The following is a 13,143-nucleotide window of genomic DNA, read 5'->3' on the forward strand; positions in this document are numbered from 1 at the left end:
TGTATTACTTACTGCAGGGGTCTGATTGGCGAAGGTGTGCATGTCTCTTAGGTTACTGTTCACCAGCCTCCTCATGCTCTTCAGCTGAGAACTCAGGTTCTGATTGGCTGCATATGCACAAAGGACCCCTGCCCTGATGATTAAAACAACACAAACTATATCAGGCCAGGAAAGAAAAAAAGGGACCATATGTAAAAGAACATGTACCTCAATGTGTAAGGTTGTTTATGGTCATGACAGTAAGATAAACCAAAAGCTACTCTCTGGAGTGCCAGTAGGGGGCAGCACTACAGTACAATTACACAATGCATATTCCTCACAGCTGGGCTCTTCTGATAGGACACTTTAATTGCCTCGATTGGGAATGTTCTCTTACTCTTGCGTTGTTGTTTTGAGAACTGAGATGCAACATAGGTATATACAGGAAGACATCACTTTTATTATGCAACTCGTGAATAAATCCAAAGGAACCTTTGTCTGACACAGTTAGCAAAGCACTTCAGACAAACAAGGGTGACTGTGAGCTCTCCTTAATTAGACTGAGAGACACTTCAAGGAAAAAAACAGCCCTGTATTAGTACCTATTCATGATTCATGCATCCTAATTGGGCTGTCTTCTTTTGGTCTGCTCATGGCTACTGTGGGAGCTGCTGAACATTGGCAGCACCGTTTTCTATCATAAGCTTTCACTGCAGTCTGGGACAAAAGCCATGATTGACTTATGCAACAATAGCGCAAACAGGAAGGCTTTTTGTCATGTTGCATCAAAATGTGTGAATCACTCTCTACTCAATGTTGATTTTGTGCATAAATGTAATTGCACCATACAAAGAGGAAGAGTATCAATGCTTCAACACACTCATGAAGGATGGGATTCGTCACAGCTAGCAACACTATACACAGTATATATTTATGGTGTGCAATTATTCTTTTTTATTATTCTTTCTGTAGGCAACACAGCTTTTGAGCTTGAGTTGTATTATGTTTAATATATGATGACCAAGAATGAGAAACTTTCAGAATATAAGAGAATTGCCTCCCTTTCAATTCGTGAGGGGGAATTTACTTTTTTTTGTTGTAGAACCAACTTCTAAATACTTGGGTCATTTTTTCTAAACTTTTCACACAGAGAGCACAACAGCAGTCTTTGTCGGCTAAATTAAGGATAATTTATAATTACTTTGGAACAAAATGCATTGAATGATTACATATTATATAGCCAAAACTCTATGCACCTACAGGCTAATTTGCATGTGTTACAAACTCTTTTCAAAACTGTTAAACTTAAGTTCAAAACCTAGCATAACACAAGAATGAATAAGACAGAAATGTGCATTTCTACAGTAATCCTAGACTGGGTAAACCCAGCCTGATCTGTCAGCAATTTGATTTCGCCCTGCAGCTCAGTCTGGAAACCTGTACATTCCTTTCTTCTGCTTCACTTTTGCGGGAACCAATCACAGACTGGCTTATCCGCCTGGCACGCTATTGGCGGGTTTAACACGATGACGGATAGAGAAGCGATGGGTCGTTGCCCGTTGATCATGCCTCTTGTGGTCTGATTGGTTGAAGGACTATCCAATTGCATACAGAGTCATTTGAATTATGCTCGTTTATCACGCCTCTTGTGCAGTAGAATATACATAGCAGACTCCCCAGACCAATGTTCAATCTTAAATTGAGCTTGGTCTGGTGATAGCCAGACAACAATAATACCATATTTAAATATATCCTGAAATCTAAACAATTAGATGTAATTAAACACCTACACAGGTGTTAGTCTTTCAATTTTATTACCATCTATACAAAAGGGGAAGCATAGGAATAATTTTGTACTGTAATTTAAACATGGACCATGTAACATATACTGCAGTGAATTCTAGAGAGTGTCATTCTTGTTTTGTAAAGAAATTGTACAAAAGAAAATATTGTGTAATGCTACCCTTTGTTAGGGTTTTAGGTCATTGCTTTATGAGTGTGAGATTGCAATTTAAAGAAATTCAATGGACATACAACCAAGGAATTTCCTTAGTAACACAAGTTTTGCAACAGAACATGAGTAATTACATTAAATCTGACCAAATGACAAATTTGGAAAGACATCTCTGAAATAATTTCTATTAAAACAATTGACACAATTGAAATATATTACATTTTTGATTATGTTATTTTACAAAAATCCATCTTATTGTTTTCTGTCAACTTTATAAATAAGTACTGCCATCAAATCACACAAATATATATATTTTATATATATAAAGCTTTCCAAGAAATCAAGTGTTCCTTCCCCATGGTCCATGTAATAATGTAACATGTAATAATATGCATGTATATATGAGTGCATGTGTATGTTTATGAGTAATACATACTAATAATGTATTACTAAATATTATGGTCCCACTTCCTATTAGGTGGACTATGTACTTAAATCAAAACATAAGTACAATGTACTGTACTTCATATACGTGTTCATATATGCGTTCATATTGTATTGCAAAACCCTTCTGCTGATATTGAGGTGGGATACGGGTAAAGTAAGGGACAGGTGTGGTGGTATGGGTAAGTTTAAGAGTAGGGTTAGGTGTCAACAGTGTAATTATATGTAACTACAGATATTAATTACAGATGTAATTACACGCAGGTCATTTTTCAAATGTAAGTACAATGTAAAAACATTGTATCAAATAATGGTTAATTATTAGTAATTACATATTGTTATAATTTGTTATTATTATTATTAATAATTATATGATATAATTAATAATAATTATTCATTACACTAACAGGAATGATTCAAATTTTATTTTAATTCTAATTTCTTAAATTCAAATTCAATTCTGCATCCTGCTTGCTACTTTGATTCAATTACAATTTAAAATCTGAAATAGAGCAAATAGCTGGCCAAATTTTAAGATGTAAAATCACTCACATGTGATGAAATGTGGTGCTAAATATGTAGATAAGGGGCATTGCAGAATGTTCACAGGGCAAGAAACAGACCACAGACTGATAGAGAATCAAAATGGATGGCTGGCTACAAAGCACCATTGTTTTCCTCTTTCTCACCCCCTTATTCCCCATGTCCTCCTCTCTCGGTCTTCAGTGTGTGTTGGTAAGCTGCTATCTGCTCTGCTCCGTAAGGTCAGGGAAAACATAGCAGGCAATGAACAAAGAGGCTTTGAAGATGGTGAAATGCATTCTACACAGAGGGCAATGAGATGGCCTAAAACTCTACAGGGAACCTCATATGAACCAGCAAAGAGAAGTTTGTTTTTTAACAAGCAACTTTGGATCTAAATCAATCTAAAAAAAATTTGTCGACTTTTTGTCATTTGTTGTCGCCACATGTATGTATGGTATGTTTGTATATATGTATACACAAACTCATATTGGTGAGATATCATACAGGTGTAGTTAACCACAGAGTTTGGAAACTTTTTCAGCTAACCTATATGTGTATATATATATATACACACACACACACACACACACACGTTTGTTTTTGTGAAATGTGAGGACATTCCATAGGCGTAATGGTTTTTATACCGTACAAACCATATTTTCTATCCCCTTACACTGCCCCTGCCCCTAAACCTAGCCCTCACAGGAGACTGTGCAGTTCACTTTCTGTGAAAAAAAACTTGTTTTGTGTGATTTATAAGCATTTTGAAAAGTGAGGACATGGGGAACGTCCTCATATTTCACCCTCTTTTTGTAATACCTGTGTCATACCCATGTCATTATACACATTTGTGTCCTGATATTTCACGAAAACATGCCCACACACACACACACACACACACACACACACACACACACACACACACACACACACACACACACACACACACACACACACACACACACATACCATACATACATGTGGCGACAACAATCGACAACAAGTCACTTAGATAGATATTTGAGCTACAGATAGACAGTACCAAAAAGGTAAGTTTAAAAAGTTTCCAAACTCTGTGATTAACTACACCTGTATGATATCTCACCAATACATATCATATTCCTCTTGCATTTCTTCATTAAATCTTTCATTTGAAAAGGCTCTGAGCTCACTTTGGCATCATGGTGAAAATACTGTAGGCTTTATAACTTGGGTTGGTTCAGTGCACTGAAGAATGTCTCCATAGACTAATGGAGGCAGGAATCGTATTACTTCCACAATGATCGCTGTATTCATCCAGACTGGACCCTGGGGCAGGTCCCACAGCTTCCCTGTCTATAAATGCCTCTTATGGGGGTTTGAGGAGCAGGTGGGGGTGAGAACCTCATTGACTGCCTCTTTAAACAGAAGATGACCCACTGGGTTTAATTTCGCCCTGCCGTGAAGGCGTTCCAGGTCTACCTGTTGGTTCCTCGGTGCTCAACAGACCTGTAATGTGATCGGCCCACCACCACGACACTGCCAAGCTACTGACCCAGACAAAGACAGCCACTGTCGACTGGAAAGTGAGGGTCAGTCGTTTATTTTGGAGGGCTGGATGGAAAGGATGTTTAAAAAAAAAAGTTTTGGATACCTTTGACAGAATTTATATTACTGTATATTAGCAGTTACAAAACTGCAGTTACAAAACTATAATTTCAATTAAACAACAGGAAATGGATGAATTGCACTGGATAAACAGGAAACAAGGGTGGCCAGCATGGGTTTTGAGTTGTTCAGTAGTTTTTGGTCAATTTATGTACTTCTATGTGTAAATAATACAATGTTAGAATGGAAATTAATTCACAAAACAAAAATATATTCTATTTTATTTTTGATGACTTTGCAATCATAATATAAAATGACTAGGTCTGTCCAAACTTTTGACCAAAAGATCAATCAAATATACAGTGAGGAAAATAAGTATTTGAACACCCTGCTATTTTGCAAGTTCTCCCACTTAGAAATCATGGAGGGGTCTGAAATTGTCATCGTAGGTGCATGTCCACTGTGAGAGACATAATCTAAAAAAAAATCCAGAAATCACAATGTATGATTTTTTAACTATTTATTTGTATGATACAGCTGCAAAGTATTTGAACACCTGTCTATCAGCTAGAATTCTGACCCTCAAAGACCTATTAGTCTGCCTTTAAAATGACCACCTCCACTCCATTTATTATCCCAAATTAGATGCACCTGTTTGAGGTCGTTAGCTGCATTAAGACACCTGTCCACCCCATACAATCAGTAGGAATCCAACTACTAACATGGCCAAGACCAAAGAGCTGTCCAAAGACACTAGAGACAAAATTGTACACTTCCACAAAGCTGGAAAGAGCTACGGGGAAATTGCCAAGCAGCTTGGTGAAAAAAGGTCCACTGTTGGAGCAATCATTAGAAAATGGAAGAAGCTAAACATGACTGTCAATCTGCCTCTGACTGGGGCTCCATGCAAGATCTCACCTCGTGGGGTCTCAATGATCCTAAGAAAGGTGAGAAATCAGCCCAGAACTACACGGGAGGAGCTGGTCAATGACCTGAAAAGAGCTGGGACCACCGTTTCCAAGGTTACTGTTGGTAATACACTAAGATGTCATGGTTTGAAATCATGCATGGCACGGAAGGTTCCCCTGCTTAAACCAGTACATGTCCAGGCCCATCTTAAGTTTGCCAATGACCATTTGGATGATCCAGAGGTGTCATGGGAGAAAGTCATGTGGTCAGATGAGACCAAAATAGAACTTTTTGGTCATAATTCCACTAAACGTGTTTGGAGGAAGAAGAATGATGAGTACCATCCCAAGAACACCATGCCTACTGTGAAGCATGGGGGTGGTAGCATCATGCTTTGGGGGTGTTTTTCTGCACATGGGACAGGGCGACTGCACTGTATTAAGGAGAGGATGACCGGGGCCATATATTGCGAGATTTTGGGGAACAACCTCCTTCCCTCAGTTAGAGCATTGAAGATGGGTCGAGGATGGGTCTTCCAACATGACAATGACCCGAAGCACACAGCCAGGATAACCAAGGAGTGGATCTGTAAAAAGCATATCAAGGTTCTGGCGTGGCCTAGCCAGTCTCCAGACCTAAACCCAATAGAGAATCTTTGGAGGGAGCTCAAACTCCGTGTTTCTCAGCGACAGGCCAGAAACCTGACTGATCTAGAGAAGATCTGTGTGGAGGAGTGGGCCAAAATCCCTCCTGCAGTGTGTGCAAACCTGGTGAAAAACTACAGGAAACGTTTGACCTCTGTAATTGCAAACAAAGGCTACTGTACCAAATATTAACATTGATTTTTTCAGGTGTTTTTCATGTATCATACAAATAAATAGTTAAAAAATCATACATTGTGATTTCTGGATTTCTTTTTTTAGATTATGTCTCTCACAGTGGACATGCACTACGATGATAATTTCAGACCCCTCCATGATTTCTAAGTGGGAGAACTTGCAAAATAGCAGGGTGTTCAAATACTTATTTTCCTCACTGTATATATTTGTCCAAATTAGACTTCAGATGTATTATTCCACAGGAAATTGAAATGCTCCTATAAAGGTTTCCAGAAGTTTTAAGTTGAATATGTTTGTGGAAATGGAAGCAGCAAGCCCCATGTGTGCAGTGAAAGTAGGCCAGATCGGGCGGGTAATTGAAGTGTGAGACAATCATTTCTCTTTTCCATTCATGTGTAGGACAGAAGGAGGACACATGATTAACCACACAAACAAAAGCATTCTCTCACCATTCTGTGCCACAAAAATATTGTGGGCGTATTTTTGAGCTGAATATTACAGCTAAAATACTCATCATTCATGATCATCACAAACTGAAGAAACTCTCGACAATGACTGATCTTCATTTGTATTCGGTGGACTGATGACGGTAATATCTGATGATGGATCTATTTAAAGGTTGCTTTACAACACAATCGCAACTCTGCAAATACACAGATGAAAATCAACTGTACAGCTATGTGCCAAGGCGAGGTGTACTACCATTATGATAACTGAAAACACACACAGACACACACGCGCACGTACGCACGCAAACACACACACCTAGGAAGAGGCTGATGCAGAGTCACATCAGGACATATTGTCACTGTAACCATGGTTTCTCTCTTAGGCAAGCACATTCACACTTATTGCAAGCTAGATATAGACAATCCTCAGGCACTAGTCACCTTTAATCAGGGTTTCTACATCAAGGACACCTTTCATAACTTCAAACTGTTCGAGGACCTCACAATAAGTCAGTGTGATTTCAATTTCCCAATTTCCAAATTCTAACTGAAATATCACACTAGTCAAAATCCTGAAGAAAGGTCCACCAATCAGAGTAGTCGCTGTTACTATAGAAACTGAGAATGATGTCATGAAATCAGACTCTCCACTCTCAACTTTGCAGTCTTGTGTTTAATACGTATGTCAAGATTTTGCAGTATATTGACATACTGACAGCTCGTGACTTAAAGTCTGTAGTTACAGTATATCTTCACTGCTCATCTACTGGATGTTACAGCTGGTGTGGTAAACAATTACATTATAGCTCTATATCACTAATACTTTTAATTTTTACTTTAATTCTACACAATAACAAAAGAACAACATCAGCAAAAAGAGATACTGTATACACTACTGTTCAAAAGACTTGGGTTAGTAATTTTTTGACAGTGCCAATTGAAAAAGACTATAACGTTACTAGGGGTGCACCAAATTTCGGCCGTCGAAAATGTTCGGCCGAAAATGCCATTATCGGTTTCGGGCTGAAATAAAAAAAACAGCCGAAAACGTAAACCGAAAATGAATGTCACCCGCCCCTCCCATCCGTGCGCAAGCGCTTAGGTTTCACTCACGGTCGAGCTGTAATCACGTGACGCGTCTGCCTATCAAAGATGAAGCATGTCAGCGGTATGAGAACAAATAGAGACGTATCCAGCTCAACTACCCATTGCCAGAAGCGACAATCCCCTTGACTACTGGCGTGCGAACGAAGGCCGCTTTCCGTTGCTTGCGCGGATTGCACGCAGGTATTTATCTGCCCCAAGCAGTGTTGCCAAGTTCACGGTTTTCCCGCGGGATGTTTTTCCATGTCCGCGGGTTGAAGCGACCCCAATTATGTGATATTTAGACCCAGGAATGCGAATTTTAGCAGCCAATAAAACACATATTTTACCCCCCAAATGCCATTTTTCCCGGAGAACAGTGACAGACTATTCAGTGCAGCATCTCATGTTCTTAATGAGAACCATTCAGTGATTTTGTGTGCAGTTATTCAGATAATTGTGGATCTTTTTTTGCACAGCTGTTAAAAAACTATTTTATTTGATGGAACATAAAACTTGAATAATAATATTAGGCCTATTTGGTATTAGCCTATTATTTATATTTATTGTTAAAAATATTTTAGGTTGTGTTATGTAACTTAATAAAAGTTTGATTACTCTATTAGTTCCTGATTTTTTAATTTCAGATCCATTAAATTCAAGCAATTTATATATATATATATATATATATATATATATATATATATATATATATATATATATATATATATATATATATATATATATATATATATATATATATATATATATATATATATATATATATATATATATATATATATATATATATATATAATTGCTTGAAATTGCTTGAATTTAATGGATTAATATATTAATATTAATATATTAGTATACATTTTTAAAAGAGGCAATTTTCTGCTTCAGTTTCGGTTTTCGGCCAAGTGCATCCTAAATTTTCGGTTTCGGCCCAGAATTTTCAATTCGGTGCATCACTAAACGTTACAAATAAACAAATGCTGCTCTTTTGAACTTTCCATTCATCAAAATAATCATCACAGTTTCTACAAAAACGGCAAACTGATAATAATAAGAAATGTTTCTTGAGCACCAAATCATCATATTAAAATGATTTCTGAAGGATCATGTGACTGAAGACTGGAGTAATGATGCTGAAAATTCAGCTTTGCTATCAAAGGAATAAATTACATTTTAAAATATATTCAAATAGAAAACAGTAATTTTAAATTGTGATAATTTGTCACAATATTCCTGTTTTTATTGTATTTTTGACCAGATAAATGGTGAGCATAAGAGTCTTCTTTCAAAAACATCAAAAAAATCTCACGACCCCATACTTCTGAACAGTAGTGTACATACAGTGAGGTAACAGAGGACTTTTGACCACTAGTTAAAATGCTTCTATTTTCCATTTTTCTAATTTATTAATACACTTCTCTATATCAGATGGGTGAAAACCATTATAGAGGACTGAGACAAGATCTGTGGAAAATGCATTTGCTGCAATATGTTTAATCTATTTAAGGCTGGAGAGCCGGAAGCTCATGCTAACCGTCTCTGCTCTCACACACATATGCTAAACAAAAATGTAAAAAAAAACACACTTACACATATGTGCCTAAAACGATTAATTACCAAGATTGAATCAAGATCTATCCATGCATTATAATATTTCAAGGATGAACGAACCGAAAACAAGCTAAACTGACAGTAACAGCACAAATACTGTGCAAATGTAGCTTTTCAATGATTAAACGGGGGTGGTTTAATGAATGAATGTGTGAGTATTGTACAGCCCAGCTGCACTATGGATGTCATGTGGGTTCACAGGCTCTACTGTATTGAATTTGACAGGCCATCTCTGCAAGCTGAGCCCTGGGGTTGGCAGAAGAGCAGTGGCCCTGGTGACCTTCAATGCCCTGAGCGTAACACTCCTTCTGAGTATCAGCTGGGTTTCTGCCCTGCTTCCAATCACAGCTAAGAAACAGTCAGCCGAGTCACACAGGAATGACAAATGACAAATTAGACCACTTTAATAGCTCAATATTTTCTCCAAGATAGCAACGAGAACAAACTGAAAGCCAATGGAGAGTTTTGCTTCAGATTTTCCTCAGATTGTCCTACGTAGTAAGCTTATATAATGTCTTCTCTAGAGTTTCAGAAGAGATCTCAACAATGACTCCAACCGTGTATCTTCAAAAAAAAAAGAGATTTCAATGTCAAACTCAAATATTTCTCATCTAATTGTTTCAAAGAACAACGAGTTTTAGAGCCCTTATTTTACATCAACAATTCTCATTTGTGTTCAGAAGGAATTTCAGGAAACATCTGAGGAAAAAAGTCGATTCAATAAGTCTCATAGGCTTAAAAAAACAAGCTATGAACAATGAAATGTCCCTCTCTGTAAATGTGTGTGTGCGGCTTTACATTTAGGACCACAGTTTAATGAATGAATTGGCTCATTTAAATGTATGTAAACCCTGATGTCTTATCCATATCAATGCAAAATGTATGATCCATTTTTTGTAAAACTATTGCTTTGATTTAGGACTGTTTAAATATAAATGCACATACAGAATTAAATAAATCTATAATAAAAACGGCATGCAAAAGCATCAAAGTGCATCTTTACGTGTTAAAGAGCAGCCTTGCTCAGAATGAGGACACAAATTTATGCGAGCGGTCATTTGTAAATAACGGTGATAACATCTATTTTTAGCTCAATGGCACATGGCAACTTTATGCCGTATACATAGTAAGACAAAAAATATGTAATATATGTTTTATATATAAACTATCGTTCAGAAGGTTGGGGGTAACACATTTTTTTGGGGGGGAAGAAATATGTATTCATTAAATTGATTAAAAGTGACAGTGAAGATATTTGCAATGTTAATTCATTTCTATTTTTAAAAAATGCTGTTCTTTTGTACTTAAATTAAGAAGGATCATGTGACTAAAGACTGAAATAATTCAGCTTTGCCATCACAGGAATTCATTACATTTTAAAATATATTCAAATAGAAAACTGTTATTTTAATCTGTAATAATATTTCTCAATATTACTGTTCTTATTGTATTTTTGATCAAATAAATTCAGCCTTGGTGAGCATAAGAAACGTATTTCAGAAACATGAGAAAAAAAAGACGCTCGTCTGTGTGTGAAGACTGTGCACTGCACGAGCCAAAAGAGAAAGTAAACCCCGCCTACTTTGATTTGATTGGCCATTTCGATCATTTTGACATTTACGAGCGCCGTTATACCAGACCACTGAGACAAACCAGACTAAAATGTAACTTTCAAACCTTTTTGTCATCCTAACAACAACATACAGAGCACTGCATAATGAGAATTTCAAATATTCAAATATTCATCTGTGTCATTTGCCCTGACACAAATGAAATCAAATTATCTTTCAATGCTTGCAGCCATCTGAATCAGGAATGCTAAACATGTAACAAACAGATAGTCATGGATGTCAGTGATCTAAAGTCTGGAAAACCGCCTGACAAAGTGTTACAGGAAATGAACTAAAAATACAAGTAAAACATGCCTCAAGCTGTTATTTCGCCTGATCAAACCATTGTGTTCATGACTGGGTTGACAGTGTCCCTAAGAAATGCCGTTTTTCTCTTAAAAGTGAGATGGCACTAATGAGGATTTTTCTTGTCATAATTGGGTCACTTCTTTAATTATTCATCAAGACTACATTATGCCCAATGTTTCAAGAGAAAACAGCAGAGCCCTCAGAAAAGCAACCCGAGGCGAGTTCAAGCAATTACAATAAAATTTCAATGCTTGGAAAACAGAAATGACAAGACGGGCCAACAAAACTCTCAAGGTATACTTAAAAAGGTGACCAACTCATAACCTCAACCCCTTGAGATGCTTCAAACACAAGAACATTTCCATAATCTCTCTGTGAGAGTCCTCTCAAGATGATCACATAATATGTGAATGATTTTCAGTTAAACTTCATACCAAGAGACTGGTTGGCGCCTGTCTTACTTTTAAACAAGATCGACCCTGAAGAGAGCAGTGTGTAAAGTAGCCTCGGTTATGGCTTAATCAGAATCATGAAGGTTGAAATCCCAGGAGGTTTTTGCATGAGGAGACATGCCCATCTCCAGGCAGCCAGGCATGTGCTATGGAATCTTTAATAAAGAGCCAGCCAGCTGAATCCATAAAGCAGAGGCACATCAAACACACTATTCAGTGTGCCGTTGCTATCCTGGAGTTCCTGCTATTGTGCGATCCTGCCGTATTTCTTTCTGAAGTGTACACTTGTCTACAATATGCCTTTGGGAACATGGCGACTTTAGGACAGGGAGATTAACTGCAAATATCGAGGTCCTTTACTGAACTTATCATCAGCTTTTGAATTTGCTCTTGATGATTTAAAGGGATAGTTCACCCAAAACTGAAAATCCTGTCATCATTTACACACCCTCAAGTTGTTCCAAACCTGTATGAGTTTCTTTGTTCTGCTGAACACAAATGAAGTTATTTTGAAGAAAGTTTGTAACCAAGCAGATAGAGCAACCATTGACTACCATAGTATTTTTTTCCCTACTATGTTAGTCAATGGTTGCTCTATGTGCTTGGTTACAAACATTCTTCAAAATAACTTCATTTGTGTTCAGCAGAACAAAGAAACTCCTACAGGTTTGGAATAACTTGAGGGTGAGTAAATTATGACAGAATTTTCATTTTTGGGTGAACTATCCCTTTAAGGCCCGTTCACATCAACAACAATTACTATAGCGATAACTATATTAGCGTCCACATCAGTGCCTTTGCTATCTGCTACCTACATAACCTCAAGTGGCACCTCATATGAACGCTTGTATAATTAATTCACAACTGATTTCAATAGAGCTTGAGGTTAGCATGCTGCTAAATTAAGAATATGATATTCTAAAAATAATATGAATACACAGCACACACAAATATTGGGTAAAATATTACATTATAATTTTTTTCCATATAATTATTTAACAAAACTTTTATAAATAAATATATAAATACATAAATATGTTTTTTTTATGTTTTTTAATATATAATATGCATATAAATAAATAGTTTTTTTTTTATAAATGGTTGGCATTGACTTAAAGAGTTAGTTCACCCTAAAATTAAAATTAGCCCATGATTTACTCACCCTCAAGCCTTCCTAGGTGTATTGACATTCTTCTTTCAGACGAATACAATCAGAGACAAATGTCCTAGCTAATCCAAGCTTTATAATGGCAGTGAATGGCTGCCCAAAATTTGAAGCCCTATAAAGTGCATCCATCCATTATAAAAGTAATCCACATGGCTCCAGAGGGTTAATAAAGGCCTTCTGAAGCGAATCGATGGGGTTTTCTAAGA

The 13,143-nt window shown here is 36.9% G+C and overlaps 1 protein-coding gene across 8 annotated transcripts in view; it reads right to left on the bottom strand.

Moving 5' to 3' along the window:
- The window catches only part of prom1a (prominin 1a), a gene marked incomplete at its 3' end in the record, with an annotated part of 88,833 nt that overhangs the window by 30,278 nt on the left and 45,412 nt on the right, over positions 1-13,143 (bottom strand). For all 8 annotated transcript variants that reach the window (XR_013818188.1, XR_013818189.1, XR_013818190.1 and 5 more), the window contains one exon: positions 13-133. Coding sequence is in view for 4 of the 8 variants with exons in the window: in XM_079839097.1 (XP_079695223.1) it covers positions 13-133 (121 nt within the window). The remainder of the gene's footprint in view (positions 1-12; positions 134-13,143) is intronic.

The sequence above is a fragment of the Gobio gobio genome, assembly GCF_949357685.1.
Source record: "Gobio gobio genome assembly, chromosome: 16".
In the NCBI taxonomy this organism is placed as follows: domain Eukaryota; kingdom Metazoa; phylum Chordata; class Actinopteri; order Cypriniformes; family Gobionidae; genus Gobio; species Gobio gobio.